Source organism: Periplaneta americana, chromosome 11 (genome assembly GCF_040183065.1).
Source record: "Periplaneta americana isolate PAMFEO1 chromosome 11, P.americana_PAMFEO1_priV1, whole genome shotgun sequence".
Classification (NCBI taxonomy): domain Eukaryota; kingdom Metazoa; phylum Arthropoda; class Insecta; order Blattodea; family Blattidae; genus Periplaneta; species Periplaneta americana.
Window position 1 is genome coordinate 657,977 of NC_091127.1, and position 23,893 is coordinate 681,869.

The 23,893-nt window shown below is 38.1% G+C and overlaps 1 protein-coding gene across 1 annotated transcript in view; it reads right to left on the reverse strand.

The window, feature by feature from the left end:
* The window catches only part of LOC138708698 (uncharacterized), a 115,591-nt gene that overhangs the window by 48,745 nt on the left and 42,953 nt on the right, over positions 1–23,893 (reverse strand). The window contains exon 3 of the mRNA XM_069838798.1: positions 8,492–8,623. Within this exon, the coding sequence (XP_069694899.1) occupies positions 8,492–8,623 (132 nt within the window). The remainder of the gene's footprint in view (positions 1–8,491; positions 8,624–23,893) is intronic.

The window sequence follows — 23,893 nt, forward strand, 5'->3', positions numbered from 1 at the left end:
TCGGCGACGGAAGTTATTTATGATCCCGGCGTGCGGACAGGTGCGTGGCGGGCGCCATAAAAGGCTTCGACCACCGCGCACGCGTCGCTGTGTACCGAGCTAAGTAAGGCAACAATTCGATTGCAAGCATTGCTCTCCGGCCGTCAAAACTGAAACGAGATCGCCATAGCGACATTATCACAACATCGTGTTATCCTTCAGACGCAGTGTGAGCTTGGCGCTTATGGTTCCTGCGGCTTTTTGTTCCAGGAAACACTCGCCATCTGCACCTCATGAATCGTGTTTCGTTGATAAATTGTATGCTGCACTAGTTTCCCGTTTCTTTCTGTACCGCTGATTTTCGACGGTTGTGTAATATTTGAAGAGGTGGAAAATTCAAATCCCTGGGAGCAACAGTAACATATATAAATGACACTCGGGAGGAAATTAAACGCAGAATAAATATGGGAAATGCCTGTTATTATTCCGTCGAGAAACTTTTGTCATCCAGTCTGCTGTCAAAAAATCTGAAAGTTAGAATGTATAAAAAAGTTGTACTACCGTTTGTTCTTTATGGTTGTGAAACTTGGACTCTCACTTTGAGAGAGGAACAGAGATTGAGGGTGTTTGAGAATAAGGTGATTAGGAAAATATTTGGGGCTAAGAGGGATGAAGTTACAGGAGAATGGAGAAAGTTACACAACACAGAACTGCACGCATTGTATTCTTCACCTGACATAATTAGGAACATTAAATCCAGACGTTTGAGATGGACAGGACATGTAGCACGTATGGGCGAATCCAGAAATGCATATATAGAGTTAGTTACGAGGCCAGAGGGAAAAAGACCTTTGGAGAGGCCGAGACGTAGATGGGAAGATAATATTAAAATGAATTTGAGGGAGGTGGGATATGATGATAGAGACTGGATTAATCTTGCACAGGATAGGGACCAATGGCGGACTTATGTGAGGGCGGCAATGAACCTCCGGGTTCCTTAAAAGTCAATAAGTAAGCAAGTAAGTATAATATTGACGGAGTCGAGAATGCGCCGAGAAAATGAGCTTACGCCCTCGTTCTTAACTATAAGTGATATTTAGACTTGCTGGGACTTGAACTGGAGCCCCGAAACAGAAACGAGACACTCTAGCCTAGAATTTTAGGATTCACGTCTCCATCAGTTTGTACTTCAACTGCCTTGGCCTCGCTTTGTCAAGAGAGTTTCAAAATGAAATCTAATTTACTTGCGTCTTTTTTTAATGGACACCCTTTACATTGGTTGGCCGAATAGTGTAACAGTGGCTGTCTTCTCATGTAAATGTATAAATACTTCATGTTTGAGGGAAAAATGAATTGGCATTGTGCAAATATTATTTAGACTTCACTCTTCAGCTTAGCGCGCATTGTAATAAATTCTCCCGGAAATCTCTTCGACGGCTCCTTTACAGAAATTGGCGACTCTCTAGAAAGCCGCGTCGCGCAATTTAAGTCACTGTTGACCGTGCCCGCCATGTCTTCTTACATTTAGATGAGAGCAAAATATTACATTTATAATGCAGATCCGTAACAGGCTATCCGCACAGCTCCATTTTATCTTCTCCTCTCCTAATTTGAGGACTTTTTGTCTGTTTGTAAACTTTCTCTGCCGGGATCATGCAAACCCACTATTCGCTTGTTAAACTCAGCAAGTTGTTGGTGTGGAGCAGCGGTTCCCAACCTCCTGGTACGCAGAGAGCGTCCTCCTCGTATTCAGCTTATTTGAGAGCTCTCAGCAGCGATTGAACCGACTTCAAAAAGCTGAATGCATCAAAACAGGCTCAAGGATCTCATTGAGGATACAAGTTAGGATAAATCTGAAATTGTTTTATGCTCGACCATGCCGAAATGTAGTAATTATACACCTGGTAGCAGTCCTTTAATGGACCTCATTAAAGTACACCTACTGTATTCATTAAAGTTCAGGTTTTCGATTATTCTCGGATATGCAATCGAAAGACAACTAGCAAAACGTCACGCAGGCTGGAAATCCAATACTCTCGCATAAGGTTATATTCTGTTACTATAATAATTAGCGTTAATTGTAAATAATATTCAAATAAATTCAATTTGTCATCTCGTTTTTCAATGTCGAATTCAATTTCAAGGTTATATTAAGTTTAACGTTTATCTTACTAGATTATATCAAGGTCGTCGACATTCGTTGCCCGGAAAAAATCAATACTTTCGCGTCTGCGCACATCTCACAATTCACGAGATTGCACAAGGTCAGTTCGCTCCCCAGTCGCATAAGAATAACATGAATACTTATGAATAATTTCAAATTAGAAATATGATCGAGCATAAAAAGTATTATGAAACTTGCCTATAATGGTAATTAAGACGCTCGTATGCAAATTATGAAACTCGCTCGCGCTCCTTTCATAAACATCCTCGCGTCTTAATTACTATCATTATAGGCTCGTTGCATAATGTACTATTAAATGTGTTTCGTAATTGTAATCTTTTTATTTTGTTACTACAACATTTTGATAGTATAACATCATAAAACATAGCTATGTTAATGAAATAACTATCAAAGTTATTAGTTCTCATATTATTACTTTCAGAAAATTGTGAAATAAATATTGTTTTTAGCCAAGTTTTTTTTCTACTATTTTGAAGTTTAAAAACTAACTTAAATATACAAAATAGTTTCATTACATCTTATGTAAGTGGCGTGTTAAAAATAGTGTAAGGGGAGTTAGGGGAACAGCTTCAGCCTAGTTAAGGGGTGCGAAAGAAGTAAAAGGTTGGGAACCGCTGGTGTAGAATGTAGAGGACAGCATAAGCAATTTTTACTGACAGTAATGGTGGGAATTGTCCTTATGGTCTTTAATGTCCCTTTAAAACACATTTTCTTTTCAACTGTTTATTTATGGGTGTAATTGGCGGTCAGTATTTCACGTTTTCCATTGAACATCACACAGTTAATCTTCTTGACTGTCGATAGAATATTGACAGGCGCAATGTGAAATAGAACCACACCCGTCAGTTATATGGTTGATATTTTCTTAAAAAAAAGAGTAAAGGCTCATTCACAATGAAAATTAAACATAACGTAAGCGTTAACTTAACGTTACAGTAAAATCAAGAAGTCATACAATCATTCACGATGGGAACATAAACATAACAGCAAACATGCTTGGTAACCATGGAAACATAACAACGACGCCATTTCCTCATATTCTGTCGTATACTTCAACGCTCCACGATTGTGTTCTGTTTGCAAATCACGTAAGCATAAGCATGAAAGTTTGGAGTTTGCAAACTTTCATGTTAACGTCTTACGGTAATGTTTATGTCAATGCTTATGTGAATCATTGCGAATGATCCCAGTTGGTAGCCTGGGCGCAAACTTCTGTGTTTATGTTACGGTTATGTTTAATTTTCATTGTGAATGGGCCTTAAGGATTGACAGTTGGAAGTGTTATAGTGACATGAAGTAATGTCTAAGAGCGAATTGAACAATTAACCTCCATTCTTTAAAACTGAGCATTTTATCAACAAAACAGCGATCGATAGACTACTTGTCTAGAACCTTTAGAAATGATATAAATTACCATTTTCTGCGTTATTTGTAACTCTAAACCCACATAAGCTACAAGTACGCTAATCCTGTTATCCTACGGTACAAAAACGTAACCTATCAGCTTCAGAATCAAGTGAAGAGTAAATATTCAAATCACGTCAACGAAGCATTATCATCAACACAACTAATATTAAATAAATTATATATTACATTTATGTGTCTTTAAACACTTCAAGAGACCTTCTTTGTTTCTGTGCAGTGTCTCGCAGAACTTTGAGTTCAAGTCTACTTTTACGACACGTTTAATTAGAGTTATCTACAATTTTCCTGCTTTCTCGATCTGTGTTTATATTAAGTAGTTTGTCCGGTAAAAAAACTGTTTATCTTTCAGCTGTCTAATTTCTGGCGTTGCAGTGGTAATATAGTGAAAAGAGAGAAAATCAGGAATATCCCAAAAAAATCTACTTGTAACTAATCTTACTATTTTGCTCACCACAAATTCGCATTCCATGTTCCAGAATCCAACCTTGGACGCTATAAGATAAGGATAAGACGACATGACTGTCGAGTTTGAGGTGAGTACGTCTTTTTTGCATTTACAAACGGGAAAAATTCACGTTTTATAACAGAAAACAGTCACAAGTTAACAGCTCATCGACAGTATTAATGCTGTCAGACTGTGTAACAGCATGCGAGCGTGGAAAGATAAAATGTACGCATGTTATGTTATCTGTACAATTATAACATAGTAGCTGTAAATAATCTGCAACAGGATATGATGTCAGTGTCATTTAACCCTCACAATCCTCTAATTCATTTAAATATACGCAGGCTAATCAATGGGTTTTCAACATTCTCTGTCACTTTTCCTCACGTTAACTCTAGTTGGAAATCGTTTGCACTACCCAGGCTCACCAGTCTCTGAAGTAGGCTATGGTTATGCTCCCCGTCGGAGAACCAAGTGGCGTGAGCTTGCTCTGGGATATCTGAAAAGTCAGTCGTATGAATTCCAGCTATCTCCTGTATCTAGTTACTTCTTTTTTAATTGGGTTATTTTACGACGCTGTATCAACATCTAGGTTATTTAGCGTCTGAATGATATGAAGGTGATAATGCCGGTGAAATGAGTCCGGGGTCCAGCACCGAAAGTTACCCAGCATTTGCTCGTATTGGGTTGAGGGAAAACCCCTGAAAAACCTCAACCAGGTAACTTGCCCCGACCGGGATTCGAACCCGGGCCACCTGGTTTCGCAGCCAGACGCGCTGACCGTTACTCCACAGGTGTGGACTCTAGTTACTTGGTTAGGCCTACATACCTATTCAATGACAGGTAATTTGGTTTCTGTTATGTTAAAGAAGACCAGACAAATACCTGGTAGCCATCAGTATACATTCTAGCGTCCATAAATAGGCTGCGAAGCAGATGCTAAAGGCCTCTGACCCTGAAATGCGGTTTGCAACAAAATTGTGAATTGCCAGAGCTTTATGCTGTACGAACAAAGCCAGACCTGTATCTCAAAACAGCATCCGACTCGGAAGATATTAACCCGTTTCCAGAAGTAAGATAAATCTCTAACAGTCAGATGTTAATAGGAGCGGCGTTACACGCTATATACATATACATCACGTACTGTAGTGGACGTTTATGGTGATGTAACCTGTATGTAGATCGGTTCCGTTGGAAATGTTGAGTTCCAGGACACGGTGGATTACACAAAAGTATATTTCTGATCTCATTCACTGTGAAAATCTGAAAACCCATAAGAAATAGTTTCTTTTGTCAGTTTATAAAGAGGTCACAAAGTCGTCGTTACATCTGATTCGAAACGGAACGTCAGTATGTTTTTTTTTATCCATTATTTTCTCCTAGAAATTATTATATGCCTATAACATATGATACATTCCTGTGTGAATTGAATCATGAACAGTGAATGAATAGGAAGAAAATTGATCCATTATTGTAAGGGAAATTATTTTTTTAGTTGGTTATTTAACGACGCTGTATCAACTACTAGGCTATTTAGCGTCGATGAGATTGGTGATAGCGAGATGAGGCCGAGGATTCGCCATAGATTACCTTGCAATCGCATTACGGTTGGGGAAAACCTTGGAAAAAACCCAACCGGTAACCAGCCCAAGCGGGGATCGAACCCGCGTCCGAGCGCAACTTCAGACCGGCAGACCGACTGAGCCAAGTCGGTGGCTGCGAAATTATTGTACATAGACAGGGTAATAGACAAAGCCGCCAAACTGAAAATGTGCATTTCTGTGAAAATATGGAAATCGTTTGTATGCAGTATCTCGGTATTCTCCTTATACTTCGTACAGTGCGAAAGTAAGAAAGAACTTCAAATCGTCGGAGATAGCCTACACTCCACACCGCAGACTGATTGTGTTCGTTTAGCATTCCTACTGTTGATGTTACTTAATTTAAGAAAAGAACATATAAAAAGCATTGAAATAAATGTTATGCTTACGAAATTCAGAGCGGGATAAAATACGTGAAATCAGTTTCCTCGCTGGGATTCTGCATACTATTTGCATACTAGTGGGCTGACTCTTCATTCAGTTTGCATGGAAGCTCCTTTTTTTTAGCTGCTTTACTGTCATGTCCAGAGACAGGCCAAGAGAAGTTAAAACACGACTGTTGTAAACTGCGGGTGAAAGTTGTTTATCTGGACTCATTTCCTACGGGGTCTCTGTTCCCGAGAGGGAGAGATGCCACGTGATTCGAAAAGCGATCTCAGTTCACTTTTTCAATAGAAAGGGACGCTGGGGTCTAAAGGAATGTTTTTAATTTCCGTTGGTGTTTGTGATAACTGACATGTTGCAACGTCAGATGTCAAGTGAAGATTCAATATTTTTCACTTAGATAGAATAGAGTATTTCTGATTCATACTCTTTGCCATGTCCTGAGGCTATTACATCTTGACAGCATAAGAAGACAGAATATATGTATAGAAAAGTGAGTTTTTTAACTCAGTCGTTTCTCAAAGTTGGCATTTCTATGCTTGTTTCCCACAAACTGCCTGCTGAGAAGATTATAATCAAATAGCAGTGTTTCTTCATGTATTTTTCGAGGAAGTAGTTCTCCATACTGTCTGCTGTCCACATGGTAGACGTGGGTTCAAATATTGGCGAGTCCAAGCAGAATTTACGATGGAATATTATTATTATTATTATTATTATTATTATTATTATTATTATTAGTTATCATTCTTCACAAATGTTACAGGAGGTAGTTTCAGAGGATTTCCTTATCTTTATTTCTCGGCCGGTAATGTGCTATAGTCTGTATTGGCTCATTGTTGTACACAATGAAGGTGACGGTATATTTCTTAAAATTCGTCGCCAGCTGTTCGCCTTTTCCCCAGACGGCCAGCTATTGTTGCCCTTATAATAATGCTGCACTGCAGTATTGAATATTCTACAAGTGTTCTGTATTTGGAACATAGTTAAACTTACAGGTTTAATGAAGTGAAGTATTTTGTTCAAATACCTTGCTTACTTTCAAATGACAACAAACATCTCAGATAATTGAAGATACAAAAATTCTCTCATCCAACAGATGAAAAATCAGGCGGATGTTGAAGTGAATGCGATAATTTCACTTTGCTCTTTTCATTCACTAAAACTTTATTTAAATGGAAATACACACATGATGTCTTCTAATATTTTGTTACTATGTTTGCAATGAGCCTTTGCGTCCTGTGTGAAAGGTAGACAGAGAGAGAGGGACAGATTCTTTAGTAATTATGAAAAGCACTTGATACCTGGAATTTAAGATTCTTGGTAAAAATGTCTATGCACGATTAGTCGATCGAAGTAAAGATAACTTCATGAAAAATCTTTTAATTTGTACGATTCACTAAACAACATATTTGTATCATATTACTAATATGCGTTACAAGAGCGATATATTGACGTTTTCATGTTAGAGGAAAAGATTGAAAAAGCGAAACGTAGTTGAACTTTTTTAATTTCCGAGAATATGAAAACAAACATACCTCTCGTGTATCGTACATTATTTTGTGCGAAGATCGTTTATTACATACCTGAAAGACGAATTTCTAATTAGTTGCAATGAAATCTCCATGTTGGTTTCTGTTTAATGACGGCAACTTCGGAAAACCAAAATATCTTTCTTCAACATTGTTGCTATAAAATGTTTTCTGTGTTTACTATACTCCAGCAGGCCGTGATATACGTCTGTCTTTTTTTTCCCCCAGTCTATATATGCGAACTTAAAACAAACGGTAAGGTTATGTAATGATTTATTTTTCATTTTAATATTTTAACAATATTATTTATATAACATATTGCAGTAATAACATCGGCATCTGGAATCTTGTTGATTTTTTCACGGTTTCCTTAATGTTACTTGTATCAGGAATGCAATAAGTTTCGTGGAGTTGTAGAGTTTACTTAATTTTTGCAAATATTTAAAAACAATAATTAACATTGCAATTTAGGTGAAATTGTAGTGGTGAGTTTCCAATTTATAATTATTACTATGTTAAACGTCTCTAAAAATAATATGTTAAAAGCCTAAAGCAGTAAAATGAATGTCGCGCTTAAGCGGTAAGAAGAGGGAAATTGTTATGTGTGTTAGGTTGGGAATACTGAATGTGGTATTTCACACTTACCGCGTATTGGTTCGGTGCGGAAAACAAGCAAATACGCACGATCTCGCACAAAATCTTTATATGAGACAGAATCGTCAAATGTACGGAACTTTTTATTAAACTATTTAGACTAAATGTTATAACTTTTTAGAAAAATAACAATTCTACATGCCTTGCATTTATCGATCCAAATCTGACAAGCGAAAAGAAAACTGGTAAAAATTGAAATAAATTTATTACTATTAAATGCTGCTATGCTCGCTTAATACGTGCCAGTCAAAGAACATGAATTAGCCTGATAACACTGAATGCTACTTACGGCTGAGACAAGTGTGTCTGCGGAACTGCAGGAAGCCGGATTCACAGCGGCAGGTTCCGTGCAGACACATGCTATTGGCCACCTTCATGGAGCACTGCTCCTTCACCAGGCAGTTGAATCCGAGCAGCGTGGCTGCAACAAATAAGCCAGTTGAGTCTCGGAACGGACCCTGGAGGCCCAATCCTTGTCTGTTTAGAGATGATGATGATGATGATGATGATGATGATGATGATGATGATGATGATGATGATGATATGTAAGTCAGCGTTAGCCGAATGGTTCGGTTTTCATACCGGGCAAGAACATTTTAATCCTGGCGAGACCAAATGGAATGCGTTGTGAAAAAGTTGGCATTGCCACAAGCTCTACCCAAGTCGCTGCAGGCTTTCCTTCACAAATTCTCACCACTTGATGCAGATTCTTATCACCGACTAATAAGAGCAACACAAAAATTTTGTCACCTCCTTACTGTAGTGAATGTTGTACGCCTAAATTACTATATGAGATTCCTGTAGCTGAGGCTGGTGCCGATAATTGGACAAACTTCTGCTGCCATTATAATTAGACGGAGTAACGTCAGAAGTTAGGAAAAATCAGAGGCTGACAATGTCGTAGCTTCGTACATGTCACGGAAGTAATTGTTATTCCTATCTTATCCTTAAGAGACTGTAGTAACCTCATAAAGACAATCAGACCGAATCCCTGATCAATACTGTTCATGGACAGGAATTTTAAAGGAAACACAGGGCTACTAAAAAGAATCATTCGTTTTCAAACTGTTGTATTCTCCAAAGTATTAGCCTACACGCACAACAATGAGTGATACATCAAAACAACTGAAAACGCAACTGGTTTGCATTGTGTACACCAGTTGGCAGCACGAGTGCCTGCACAAAATGGTGATAAAATGAGAAAAGAGTTTTTGTGTGTTGGAATACGTCAGATGTACGTCTGTTATAAGAGTGCAACGCGCGTTCAGACGAGAATATGGACGCGAACCGCCATGTAAACAGAGCATTTTGCGGTGGTATCGGCAATCCAAGGACTGGTTGCTGTGTAAGGGGAAAAGTACCGACGACCGACAGTGGAGAGAGTGCGAGAATCTTTCGTGCGTAGTCCACAGAAATCAACAGCCCGTGGAAGCCGCGAACTTGGAATACCACAGCAAACTGTGAGGAAGATTTTGCGACGACGGTTGAAGTTCAAACCGTATCGTGGACAGCTGCTGCAACGTCTGAAAGCAGAAGATTAAAGCCGGCATCTGCAATTTTGCATCACAATACAGGAAGCAATGGAGGACGAGGATTTCACCTCCAATTTGATATTTAGTGACGAATGCACATTTCATTTATCTGGGGTTGTTAATCTTCATAATGTGCGTAATCTAATGCATTTGTAATGCTTGATAGAGGTTCGCCAAAGGTAAATGTTTTCTGTGCGATGTCACAGACAAAGGTGTATGGTCCGTTTTTCTTTGTGAGAACACTGTTACGGTACATCTTACCTAGATATGTTGACTTTGTGTTGTTTCCACAACTAACCGAAGATTCAGACAATTCTGTCTTCCAACGAGACGGGGCACCCCTCGTTGGATGCTTGCTGTTCGTGAATGTCTGAACCATGAACTGCTGAATCGCTGGATTGGGCGTGTTGGTGCAGACGACAAAGCTCTGTCATGGATGAATATATAATAGGATGCGAAACTTACCGAGTTTCCCGTAACACATACTAGAGGCGCTGTTGTAGAAAATGATCTTGCTGCCACCTGTTATAGAGGGAGAGGCGTTATTACATCTAGCAGCGCACCAAGTAACGAAAATAAAAACTAATTACTCCATGCATTTAGCAGCGCACCTGGTGACGAAAATGTTAAACTGTGCAGAAAGTATTCCCTCCCACCCTCATCGATATTCAAAACTAACTCAATTTAAAATAAAACATTTACATTTTTATTCCTCGCAGCAGCTTCTACTGAAAATTCTTACCGGAGTCAACAGGAAGATAAAAGAGACGATCTAGTTTACACTACCCTATTAAAATATAACCAGACACAGACAAAAAAAATAAAGCAAAAGGTTAGATAATTGGGATTGTATTCTTTGGGTATTTATTGTACAGCGCAATTGAAAAGTCTGCAAGAACTACTTAGATAGTTCAATTTATTATATTACTATTACTTTACAATACATTCAACAACACTATTTTTACAACGTCCATAAACATCACTGTTTAACATACACTGCTTATACACACACGTAGTATCACTTTATGTTCACTTATTAGCAAGTTTCTGTCTGCCATCTTGACTCCTCGTCGAGTCCTCGAGCAATATCTCGAACGGATAAATAGAGAACTCTGGGTAATGTACTCAACACGTAGTTCTAATGTTCACCACCTACGACGTTGGGCGCTGATCATCTTATTTCAGCCCCCACTGCCAGATGGTGCTGACCGCAGTTTCGCATCCTATTATATATTTATCTATGGCTCTGTTCCCTTGGCTCCTCAGGTCACCAGACCTAACTCCATGTGACTTCTACCTTTGGGGATACGTACCTCCATAGCCACAAACAGCTGAGGGAGCGCATCGATAATGTTGTAGAGTGTGTGTTGCGTGTACGGTTCTTTTGATGTATTACTCGTTGTTGTACGAGTAATACTTTGGAAAATAGCAGTTTGAAGACGAATATGACATACACCTTTCATTATATTTTATGTTTTACGCGTTTGTAACAATTCATTCCCTTTTCCATGTATCGGTTATAGTTTCTTTTCTTGAACTAATGAAATACTTCAATTTGCACTCACATAAGATGAATTTTCGTTTTCTGCATTACCTTACATATTATAAAAGGCTGTACATACCTACGAATGCGCTTGATGTGCTTTCTTATCCGTGCATTTCACTTTTATTGCCTGCAATGCGCTACTGGTTCCGTTATGTGACCCGCAAGATAGTCGTATAAATAATCTCAGGACATCGTTGATATCTGCTAATTCTTATTATATTCGAAATGAAAATAAGATACAGGACGTTCTACACCAAGTATTATATCGGCTAGCTTTAGAATTTCCTAGGTAAAAATGTCGCCTCCTGTGCTTTTGTCTTTCACACATCTAGTTCTTACTTTCTAACAAGGTTACGCACCAGGAACTTGATACTGAATGTTTTCTGCAAACTTTACATTATGCGATGGTTTAGTGGTCAGACCTCCGGGCTGTCACACTTGTGGCGGGGGGTTCTCTATGTTAGACATCTGTATCGTATGATCAAGATCTCTGTATCATTACCATCTCATAGCATTCCCTGACCACAAAGGAGGCTGGATTGGACACGAGTGGGGTTCCCGCTTGGGAAATAGTACAATGCACCAGAAATGGTGCCGTGGTGTAATATAGAGAAACATGCACTGTACGAGGATCAGTCAATATATTTCCGAACTGCTCTTAACGATCATTGCCTGCATGCCTATCAACAGCGTGGTTGTTTTTCAGATCTCGGCTTCTACTTACACGTGATTATGTGCAAATATGTCGCAGACCTATTGCGATTTTTCCTGAATCTGTCCATATACGCCTTATGGCTAGATGTCTTCTCTGCCTTTTAAGTGATGCATTTAGCATAGATTCCAGGTGCTTCCCAAGTTCTATATAACTTCTCCGTTTCCCCTGTCCTACATTCAGGGTATTTCGGAAATTTATTGATTGATCCTCGTAGTATTAACTGAGAAACTGCAGTTCAATCACACGATCATCACGAAAGAAATTCTCGCTCACACTGACTGGAAAGTTAGCACCATGCTGTTCATTGCATTTCGTGGCCTATCTTATGCAAGAAACAAAATTAAATAAAACAATTTCAGCTCATGAATTCGGTCACATTTTGTTTTTTTTAATTTAAGAATAAAGTCTATTAAATTTTAATAATATAGTTATTATTATTATTATTATTATTATTATTATTATTATTATTATTATTATTATTATTATTATTATTATTAATCATGTTAATGTAAAGTGAAATATGTTGTTAATTTAGCTAGTCGTAAATGAAATGTGGAATGAGTTTCATTTTAAAAAGTTGGCCGACATTCTCTGCACAGATATTTTCGGTCGTCGCTTATATAATAGTCTGTAGCCTAACCTTTATTCAAGTTTCTGTCACGAATGGCTTCCTGAGTCACGCTGATAGTCCACAAGACCGAGAAGACTGATGTGAACAACAGCTCTGCACGATTTTGGTACTCGTGGTCCCTCAATTTGTTCTGCCGTGCCGTGGTGACTGGTGCAGTGGACCAGGTGAATACTTCTCAGCCAATGACTGCACGATCTGATTTCGGCTTAGTCATTTACCATTCCTTCGCCATTGCACATTTTTTATCTTTTGAAAGAGTCCCGGATTTGTTTCCATATGAGCAAATTCAGGCGGAGATGGTTAATTGGAATGACTCTGCGTTACGTTACAGATATTTTAAGCGAGAAACTTCCTGCTTGAGTGCGTACTAACATTTAAATTGGCTCATGACTCGAAAATATAGAACCAAGTCTCAATAAGGAGGAATGCGTTACTCTGGAGTACACACTTCTCATTCAGAATGTGAACAGCAGGAAGCACGGATCAAAGGAACCTTAATGTAAATATTGCTCCTAGCCTATTTCTGCCTCGTTTGTACTTATCAAAATGAATTGTGGTGGCAATTTTATCACAATTTATCTGCATGACTTAGCTTTTGGCTGTTTTCATACAGCAGAGTCCACCTGGGTTTGAACTAGAACAAGTTCATGATTTGTCCTTACATGAAACTGCACGTAATGTTGAGCTTATTGTAATATTTCCGATTAATCTATGTCAAATAATAATAATAATAATAATAATAATAATAATAATGATAATAATAATAATGATCATCATCATGAAGTAGCCAGTAATTTTTAATATGACCACGTCCATGAAAGAAACAAAAACAATGACATTCTTGGGATCTCACCCAAAATCATAATAAAAATTCTATTAAATAATAAAATTATAGAATAAACGAATATATTCAAATATTTAGGCTGAAATAATGTAACCTAGAACAAGAACCGTGAAATAGATGACAAGTTGAATTCTTTTAATTATTTTGTTTGTGGAAGTGTACGTGGAATGCTAGGTACGCAAGTTCGTGAGGACACGTTACTGAAGTTTTAGAAAGTTGTGATTTTACCAGTTTTATTATGTGGCTGTGATAGCCGTGTTATAAGGAGGGAAGATGAGGCTTCTAAGATTTGCATTAGAAAGAGAAGTGAAGACATCAGATCTGAGCTAATGGTGCACAATATGGTGGACATAGTAAGATAGTTGAAGAGAACATATACAATGTATACCAGAAACTTCTGTTAATGTAAATTCGTTCATACAGTCTTTGTTTCCATTCTGTTCTTGAGACATTTGTGTGGGCTGAGCAGCTTCTCTGCAGTGCTCGTCGATTAGTCGATTTCCAGTCACGATGACTTTATTTCCTGTTCTTATGTGTTCACTATTCAGGCTATTAGTTGCTGAAGTAGGCTACATTACATGGATCATATGCGGAGTCTAAGAGAAAGGCAGAAAAAGCAAAGATAGCAGGATGCCCTTGGGCAAAACTATAAATGAACATCATCATAAACATCATTGCATTCTATGGTTTGATTTATTGTTATATGCTTATGTCCAGAAATAAATTTAGAATGGACAGAATAATTACCTTCTGCCGAAATGCTTTTCACATTTGAATGAACACTCTGATGTAAAAGACGCATGCCTCCCCACCACACAGTGACTTACACTCCGTGAGGATATACGATATAAATGAAGTACCAATGATCTTACGTACTTTTGCATATTCCCTAACTATTCGCAAATACATGACTTTCCGTCTGAAGGCTTTCTGTACACTGTAGGTATATTCTCTTTATTTTTCCCTCTTTTGTCCTATTCGGTGAATGAAAGTTCTAAACAATACGAAAACGAAGAAAGCTGAGTTCCAGTATCGCCCTTGAGAGTAAAGATTGTTAGAGATGATTTACGAATATATTTATTTTTGAGTTTCACTAAACATTTTTATAGAGTTAATGACCTGGAACTTGAAAATGGAATGAAAAAACATTTGCTTTTCTGAGAGAGAAGATCGTTATCCATCCTTAAAATCGCATCTCTTCGATGGAACGAGCTTCATGGTCGAGGGACGGCATACTGACTTATTCATGAGGTCTGAGATTCGTCCCTACTGTTGACTCTTTATAGTATGTAGGGGAAACTGTTGTACCTTTAAACACTTTTCACATTTTATTTTTTTAAATTTTGGGAAATGAAATTTTTTTAATGAAAAAATGCTTGAAATAATTATTGAAGATTCCTTTACAACTTCCTGTATATATTTTCCTGTTTTACAGATCTATTAAGGATGGAAAAAAATAAAATGAAGGGATATGTAATGTGTTCGAAGGTACAACAGGTTCATGTACCTTGGAACATACACTCTTGTAAGTTGGAACACATGGAATATAGGGGGGAATATAGCTGTAAAAACTGACAATCATATTTAAAATGTATTTGCCATCATAAACCAGAGCAGGCTTCTCTGATTGAGATTTTATTTCCTGGAGGAGCAATAACTGCTTCAACAGCTTTCTTCAAGCCATCCGGATCAATTGGGGACCTCTTAACTCCAGACTTACTTCGTGACATGACCTTAAAATAAAAGAAAAACAAAAACCGATAGTATCGTGTAATTTGGAACATGTTCCATGGTACAAGATGTTTTGTGTTCAAAGGTACAAGAGGGTGCACGTTTAAACAAATATGGCTCCGAAAACTAGAGAGTCAAATAAATCATGGAAATTAAAATATGTTATTACTCATCAGATGATAGGGAACACACCGTACTTGAAAGATATTAACAAATACAATCTGGTTTTGTGTTAGAAAACATATATCAATGAACGAAATGTTTAGTTTTGGTACTAGAAAAACTTCTTTTGTCCACGGAACTCACACTTTGCAATAAATCAAACTGAAACTACGACCAGAGCTACTTAGCGGCTTTCTCTACAATCTACTTCATTTTGAGTCTTCTAGGTAGCAGTAAAAATTAAAAAACAAAAAATGTTCAAAGGTACACTATGCTAAAGGTACAACAGTCTCCCCTATGTATGTATGTATGTAGAATTATTGCAGGCGTACACGAAGCGCACTCCCGCACCTGTGCACACACCAATAAAGCAACTGTTAATTGACTCCTTCTGAGGTCTGTCAGTTATCGTGCTGACTGTTGGAACAGAGGTTTGCGGGTTCAAACCCTACCGATTATAAACGGCGATAAAATCCTTAACGTGGCTTTCTTCGGTGTCGTAATGTATGTGCGGCACGTCATCGGTAATGGCTCCAGGCGAAATCTACTGACATTAAGCTTTCATTTCGACTCTAAGTAACCCCCTTCCTTCAGTTGAAGACTGCTGCTGCTGCTGCTACAAGGTCGTGGGTTCGGTTCTAATGTGACCATGGGTATAATCCTTCCGGCGCGCTATGTGCGTAGGATCCAACAGAAGTCAGTACCTGGGCATTTCATTATTATTATTATTATTATTATTATTATTATTATTATTATTATTATTATTATTATTATTTCCCGAAGGTAGATAGCCCTTTTTTAGAAATATATAGCCTTGCATATAAACATACATGGTGTACTCAACAGGATAGTCTTACTTAAATTGAACAATATTACTTCATACAAAGTCTAAAAAATTTCAGAGGTAAACATGTGAAATTCTTTGAAGCAACATTGTATTAGGAATACTTTTGTTATGAATGTTGCATTGCGTATGCTGAGTTCCTAGTCCGTATGTCTTGCGTTGTTGTAATGGACATTCGAAAATCAAGTGGTCAACTGTTTGCGTGCGGTGTTCGCAGGGACATGAAGAGCCGTTTGAACTATCAATTTTGAAATGCTCAACTGGATTGAATTTTCCGTTTTCATTCAAAAATTGTGTGGATACGAATGATGGCTTATAGCTTAGTGTATAGGCCTATGTGATTGTGCGGAAGTATAATAATTCTGTGATATGTCCAGTGCTGCTATTTGACACTATCAAATTCCAGTCGTTTCCTTGGGGGACATTTAGGACTGGCAGTCCTACAGTCATTAGTGCGGTTGTCCGTACAGGTGAGGGCCTTCACCCCCCCCCCCCGGTACCCGGTGGGCCTTCATAACCTGTGATGGGGAGAACTTTACTTTTATTGCTGTAAATAAATCATATCACCGCGGATGGAAATCATATCAAACACATCTCCCCTACTTCTAACTACGGTCACCAGATATCGATTAGCCTTGAGCAGATTTATAGCTTTCAATACAGAAAGTATTACTTCGCCCTATGACTGTCGAAGAAACAAATGATTCAGTTTCACGACGAACTGAAGATATTGCACTAGAAAGTGCAGAAGAAAGTTTATATTGCTTCATGAAGAATAATTTGAGCAAAACAGGTTTTTGAAATGCGAGTGGAAGAGGAAGACACGTATAACATAGGAGGATAGAAATGAGAAAATTGGACAGAATCGTGGGAAGAAATGAGGGATTGAGTAGTGATAGACAGGAGTGGCAGAGGTGGATAGACCGAGGTTACCCCGACGCTTGACAGCATAAGGGATGGAAGAAGAAGAAGAAGAAGAAGAAGAAGAAGAAGAAGAAGAAGAATTTGAAGTATATTTACACATTTTAACTGAACTAATGTTATTGCTTTATGAAATGCGAAATATGAAATTCCTGCAAACACTTAGGGTGGTATTCATAGACATTTCGCAGCACGCACTACGAGCGTACTAAGCTAGCCCCGGCTATCCACTGGTTACTAGTACAGAATTCAAATCATATCATATTCATTTTCGAGTTCGTCATTTTTTCCGGTTATTTTATGCTTATTTAATATTTAAGTTGTGTTAACTCTCGCTAGTGGTTTTATATTTCATTTTATTCGTCTTAGGCCCGGTTGCAGAAACGCAAGTCAAATCAGTCCCTGATCGCCAATCAGTTGATGTCTGATTTATTTGATTGTTCATTGCGTTGCACAAACGTGAATCTCCAATCAACTTGTCTCAATTTACTAATTGCTGATTTGAGAAAGAAATACATTTGACAACAGCGCTATTTAGCAACCACAGCCAATTTGATGCTCTTTAAAAGTAGGGAAACGAATGCATCAAGTGGGCGGTGACTAGGAAAACAAGTGAATGTTCAAGTGAATGTTTTGCTGTTTCGTTGCTTTTTGTAGAAAGGAAACAGGCGGATTCCATTTGTATATAGACTACAATATAGTGAAAAAAAAAAAAATGAAGCAAACACAAAAAAAAACGTGAGGGGGCTTCTGTTGTGGGATTTGCTAGGAGAGTCGACAAGAAATTGGAATATGCATAGCCTCCATAACCCAAAATAATTCCATTTCTCATCTCTCTGTTTACAAATGGAGCTCGTAACCTACTCATTAAAAATACTGTGTTGTGTTGTCATGTGTAGAACCCTGCCAACGGGCCACAACATTGCAGAATTGCAGTGATGGTGTAGACTACATATTGCCTGTATATTCACAGAAAAGAAACCTTTTCTACTCCGATAAAGTTCGGCATCATTTCAACCAGGTGATTGGATGGGGATGTGAGCAGTCTATACAACCAATATTAGGCTACTCTTGGAAATCCTGACATGGCTTAAAATTCTCTCTGGATTTCAAATCGTTCCCTGTTTGAAGTTTGGGGATTTATGAGACCGCCTGAAAAATTCCAACAGCATAAAATATCAGCATTATTAGAACTTGGTTCATTGGAGAAAGTGAAAGGTTTCGATTTGTCTGTCTGCATATATTTGTTTCAATTTTTGAAAGTAACAAAACACACGAATCCTTACTTAACCTAAATCTTTGCTCAAATTCTCTGTTATTATACATAAAAACAATTCATGTCTCTCACGGAAACGCCTTCTTCTTAATAATATTTTTTTCATTCTTCATCAGAAGAATCCATTATGTCGAAAACAATATTGTTAGCTATAACTATTTACTATATACATTACAGTGACTGCATTATAAACAGAACAACATAAATAGCCTACTTGATCGATGATCAGTGACTTAACCAGCAAAAATCTGTTGATCAAATCTGATGGAAGACTGATCTCCGATCAAACACTGATTGTTCTTTCTGCAACAGATGTAGAACTGATGGCCAATCAAACCCTCCTTGATTGCCAATCATATTTTGATCGGTGTTTCTGCAACCGGGCCTTAGTATTTATTTTATTATTGTAAATATTTTTGTTTTAGCACTATTATTATTATTATTATTATTATTATTATTATTATTATCATTATTATTAATTAATTATTTTGTATTACAATCTTTGTATCATTTCTGTCACGATTATTATTATTATTATTATTATTATTATTATTATTATTATTATTACTATTATTTCTATCATCAGCATTATTATTTGATCTCTGTAAAATTTATGCAGAGTACTGGACTACTACCGAGCACGAGCATATGCTCATTTCGGGTATCTATTCATATGTATTCATTTCAAATGTAAATTGTAAATAAATTTGAATTTGAATATCGCTAACACTGATTTATGAATACGAAAAACGCTGATCGTCCACCGGAAGCCTGCGCTAAAAATGTCTTTGAATATGACCCTATAACTTATAAAAGGACAGTAGCTGAAAAAACATGTATTTTGAAGAATGTTGTGTAAAATAACATTACTTTGGTTTTAAATAACTCGAAGTTAATGACAGTAATTTAAATTCTTTGAGGATATACATTACCACTGTTATTAGAGTCATGAACATTAAATGTTTTATAGGAATACACAAGCTGCCATTTACGAGTGTAATGTGCGTTATGCGTACCGTTCAAAGCTATTGTCTGCATTACGAATTAATCGAGAGAATTCCACTCATGTTACAGGAATAAGATGACGCAGCCGTAAAAAGGAGGAGGGGTTCATTTAATAGAACCGCTTCTCCTGGACTGTAGGCCACAGCGCCTGCACTGAATGCCGATGTGCTGGTATATAAGAAAGATGCCACTTGCATTGTATAGCCAGAATGCATGGAACAAGTTTTCCAATTGCGAATACAGTGCTGGGGGTCGAGTTAGTTTAATGCAACATGTAGGCGTACACCCGGAATGGCAGCTTAGTTCTCAGAAAAGTCTACGTCTGTGGTCTTGCTAACGAACTGCGTTCAGCATATAAAATAAAACTTTCGTAATGGCCTGCAAGTCACGCCTTCAATTCTGTCCTTAATTGCTTTGATTCCTATACCTGTTGCCGAGTTCTTTACGTCTTAGTGGAGGTGCAGACGGCTGCCACACGCTGGTTCCGATCCCAGGCGCCAGACTTCTAACAGGGATACAAACGTCACCCCACGGTATGACAAATGTCTCAATTCCGGTGGGGAGTATATTGAAAAATACTCAAAAGTTGGTGTATATGTTCCAATAAATTAAGTATTTCCATGATATTGTATTTTCTTTCTGTAAACGGCCCCAGGTAAACTTACTCTCTGGACGGCCCTCGTAATAAGGAAAAAAAGAGTACATAATTATGTTTTTCTAATATTTTGGGCTATATGAGAAACGCGTTCATAACTTATGTAATTGAATAAGATAGTAGGATAGTGAGTGTATCTAATGCTTACCCACTACAGTTCCACATAGCTATTGCGGATAGATGACAAGACTGTAAGTTGTACACCACTTCGGCGGGTCACGCTGCGGAGAGCTATGTCGTGTACTAGGGTGAGTGTACGTTTAAGTGTAGTGTAGGAAATGGGTGGTGATGATAATTGATGAATATGAGGAAGGGAGAAGGGGAAACCCGGTGCCGGTACGTAGCCTACTCCCGTCGAATCGCACTAAGGGGGCCGCCAGGCTTAACGTCCCCATCCGACGAACGAATCACTATCAACAGTGACATATAGCCTACCTTCTCTTCACATGCACTGCGGAGAGATTTGGGACTTAACCCAGGCATACTGGTGCACTATTTAGTGATTAGAAGTTGTGCACCGCCACCTCTCCTAGTCCCGAGGTAGAAATGTTACATGAAAAGCTCTGACCCCGTCGGGAATAGTAGGATAGTAACAGATAAAGTAAATGAAATTGGTATAAACCCCAGAACGTTTCCATTAACGACATCACGTGTGAGCTACCGTTAGGCGACATAAATGGACTCACCGCAACTCTTGCTCCTCACATTTTTCTTCTTTTGAAAGTAAATACCAAATGAAATATATGCCTTGAAATTCGAGGAAGATTCGATAATTTTTAAGTTCACACCTATAAGAAAATCTCGGTTGATCGAGTTTTAGACGGCGCGCAATCATGTGCTGCTAGAAAACTGTGAGAAAGATGCGAGATTGTTTGTGTGGAGGAAAGCCAATCCTTTCCTCCTTTACTGCAGTTAACATACATAGACAACAGCGCGCTAGCGGCGAGAGACAGAAGCAGAGTTTTAAAACAAGTAAATGAACGGAGAGGGAGGAGATCCTCCTCTGAATCAGCGCATGGGCGGGAAATAGAAACCGACTGGTCGTGCAGCAAGCTCGCTACCGCTGCCATCTAACGATGCTGCATTCAACCAGACTATAACACGTCGTCTAGGAGGAGACACAATAAAAGCAGTTTTAAAGCAAAGCTATGAAAGACACCATATAAACTTTTTTTTTTAAATTATAAATCAAAATATATTCATTGCACTTTATATAGGCTATATTCATGGTTTGAAACTTTCGAGGATATCTGAAAGTTGAAGTTGGATTTATATAAAACAAAGAGGAAGTAGTTCTAATTTAGTATCGCAGATCTTTTTGGCCTCTGAAATTCACTTCCATTCATTGTCTACTGGACAGGACAACAGCCAAGTTGTCAGTTTTGTACAAATGAAGACATTATTACAAAAACAGCCCTAGTCATTTTTAATGAAATTGAGTTAAGGACATATTTGCTACTATTTCAAATGTTCATAGACTCCAAAAGCGACCCATGTCAGGTGCAATAGGTACAAGGATAAACACCACTCGTACAGAAACAGCTGACATGTGTTGTTCTATTTATTTTTATTGTTCTCCTGAAAAATAGCAATTTTGACAAGGGTTGTTTTTGTAATAATGTCTTCAAATATATTTGAAATTGAAGGTACTGCAAATTACATTATTTTTAACATAAAAAATTAATCGGCCACCGGCAGCTTTGAACAATAATTTTTTACATGATTTTACAAGAACTGATTCTTCAAAAGCATGTGATACTGAACTTGTAAAATATACATGTGGCAACACAGACCACGTGGGTGGGTGCAGTGTTCTCGCTTTCCTAACAGATTATTTCCCATTCCCATTTCCTTAAAACGGTTCCGGTTACATGTTAGTAGCTGGTCTCTTCCAACACGTGTGATGCTGTAATGTGCGTGAAAAATGCTGCGAGGTTGTGAATTTCCTTGTAATTGTTAATTTGTGCAGTTATTCAACAATGAATGGAAGTGAAAACATATTATATTTTGGACAATTTAGGAAACTCAGTTTACAAAAAGCAGATTATTGCTATACAGAAGGGAAGGCCAACCCCAACACTGCCTGGTCTTACATGTATGCATGTAGGCTAATTTGTAGCATGTTTCTCTCAAGAAGGTGTCATTTTGCGCTGTTAACTTCTTTCCTCCTCTTAAGAAATATGCAGGAGCCGCCACTGTTTTATATGCAGCAGACCATTTTACATTGTTAATAGAATCACCAAAATATTGTGACAGCGACGTGAGATTCGAACTCACGACCAGCGTCCCGCAAGAGAGCAGATCGCGCGGGCTTCACGGAGCACTGATGGACGGCGCGGCGGAGAGAGGGGAAAGGGCCTACGCGGCGAGGGAGATCGCGCGAGGAGCTGCTTACGGAGTGAAGGGGGAACGGACCTTCCCGACTCTTCCAGAAGCCCGTCGAAGTGGAAAAATCGCGAATTCGAAGTCTCTCGGTTACGTCGCTGCGGTTATAAATTACGGACGCGAAGGAGTGTGTGGGCCATTCATGATTAGTTCAGTCAGTAAACCAGTGAACAGAGCAAGCCAGTCTTGTGTACCGGAGTTCGACTCGAGTGTGCGTCCGCAACTGCGTCAGCATCCGAAGGCCTGAGTTCGAGTGCAGTGGACCGCAGTTGGAGGGACCTGAGTTCGAGTGCAGTGGACCGCAGTTGGAGGGACCTGAGTTCGAGTACAGTGAACTGTCTCTGAAAGTCTGGAGTTCGAGATACTGTGAACTCGAGTGACTGAGATAGAAGAACTGTGAACTGAGAACTGATAATTCTGATTTGTAAATAGTGCTTTGTAAATATTAGTTAAGATTAACAGTTCATTGTTGTTCGTAATAGTCCAAGTAAATTGTCATTGCCGTCAGTGGAGTGCTATAACGAATCCTGTATTGAGTGAAAAACCTATTGTTGACGAGAGCGTTTAAAGTGAATTGTAGAAAGGAATTATTGTGGGAAGAATAAAATCCTATTGTTGAGTTGAAATAAAAGTCACAATATTTATGAAAGATTCGAACCGTGACCATGGCTTGAACGCTAGATCTATGCGTACAGTGTCATTGACTAAGGCCCAATTGTATAAAACTCCCTGACTAAAGCTCAACTTTGATCGAAGATCGAATAGTGAACCGAGTTCAGACACTTCTTCTATTGTATAAAACTTTTCTGCGATCAAATTACCTTGGTTCAAATGCAATCTAAGTTCACGTGAAAAGGATTTGGCAACATCGCATAAACAGGTGAAATACGTGATGCGCGGACCATGTTATACAGTTTTGTTCAGTGTTGCCAATCTAGCGACTTTAACTCTTTTTCAACAACAACAATTTCTTTTAACTTTTATATTGCTTAAATAGGGATTTAGTGACCTTTTTAGCACCCCATAGTGACAAAATTTAATCTTTCTTTGTTGATAATGAGAAATCTAGCGACTTTACAACTACTTTTTGGCGACTTTCCGTACACTCTGTTGGAGACACTGGTTTTTTGTGCAATGTAAATAATGGCGGACAATAAGAAGAAGGTTGACTGTTCTCCAAGTTGTTATCATGTTATGGTGTTTGATACTGCTAAACATAATAAAGCTTTATAAAACGACAATTTTCGTTTAGTAATACAGTTAATTGAAAATTTATGAATGTACCTATCATATCCATTAATAATTAATGGTTGTTATAAACATAATACAGTCATAGGTTATGTTATTTGATACTGCTGAACACGATAGAGCCTTATAAAATATAAGATTGTTGTGTATTAAGACAAGAAATTGAAAGAAATATATATATAAATGTACCTATCAT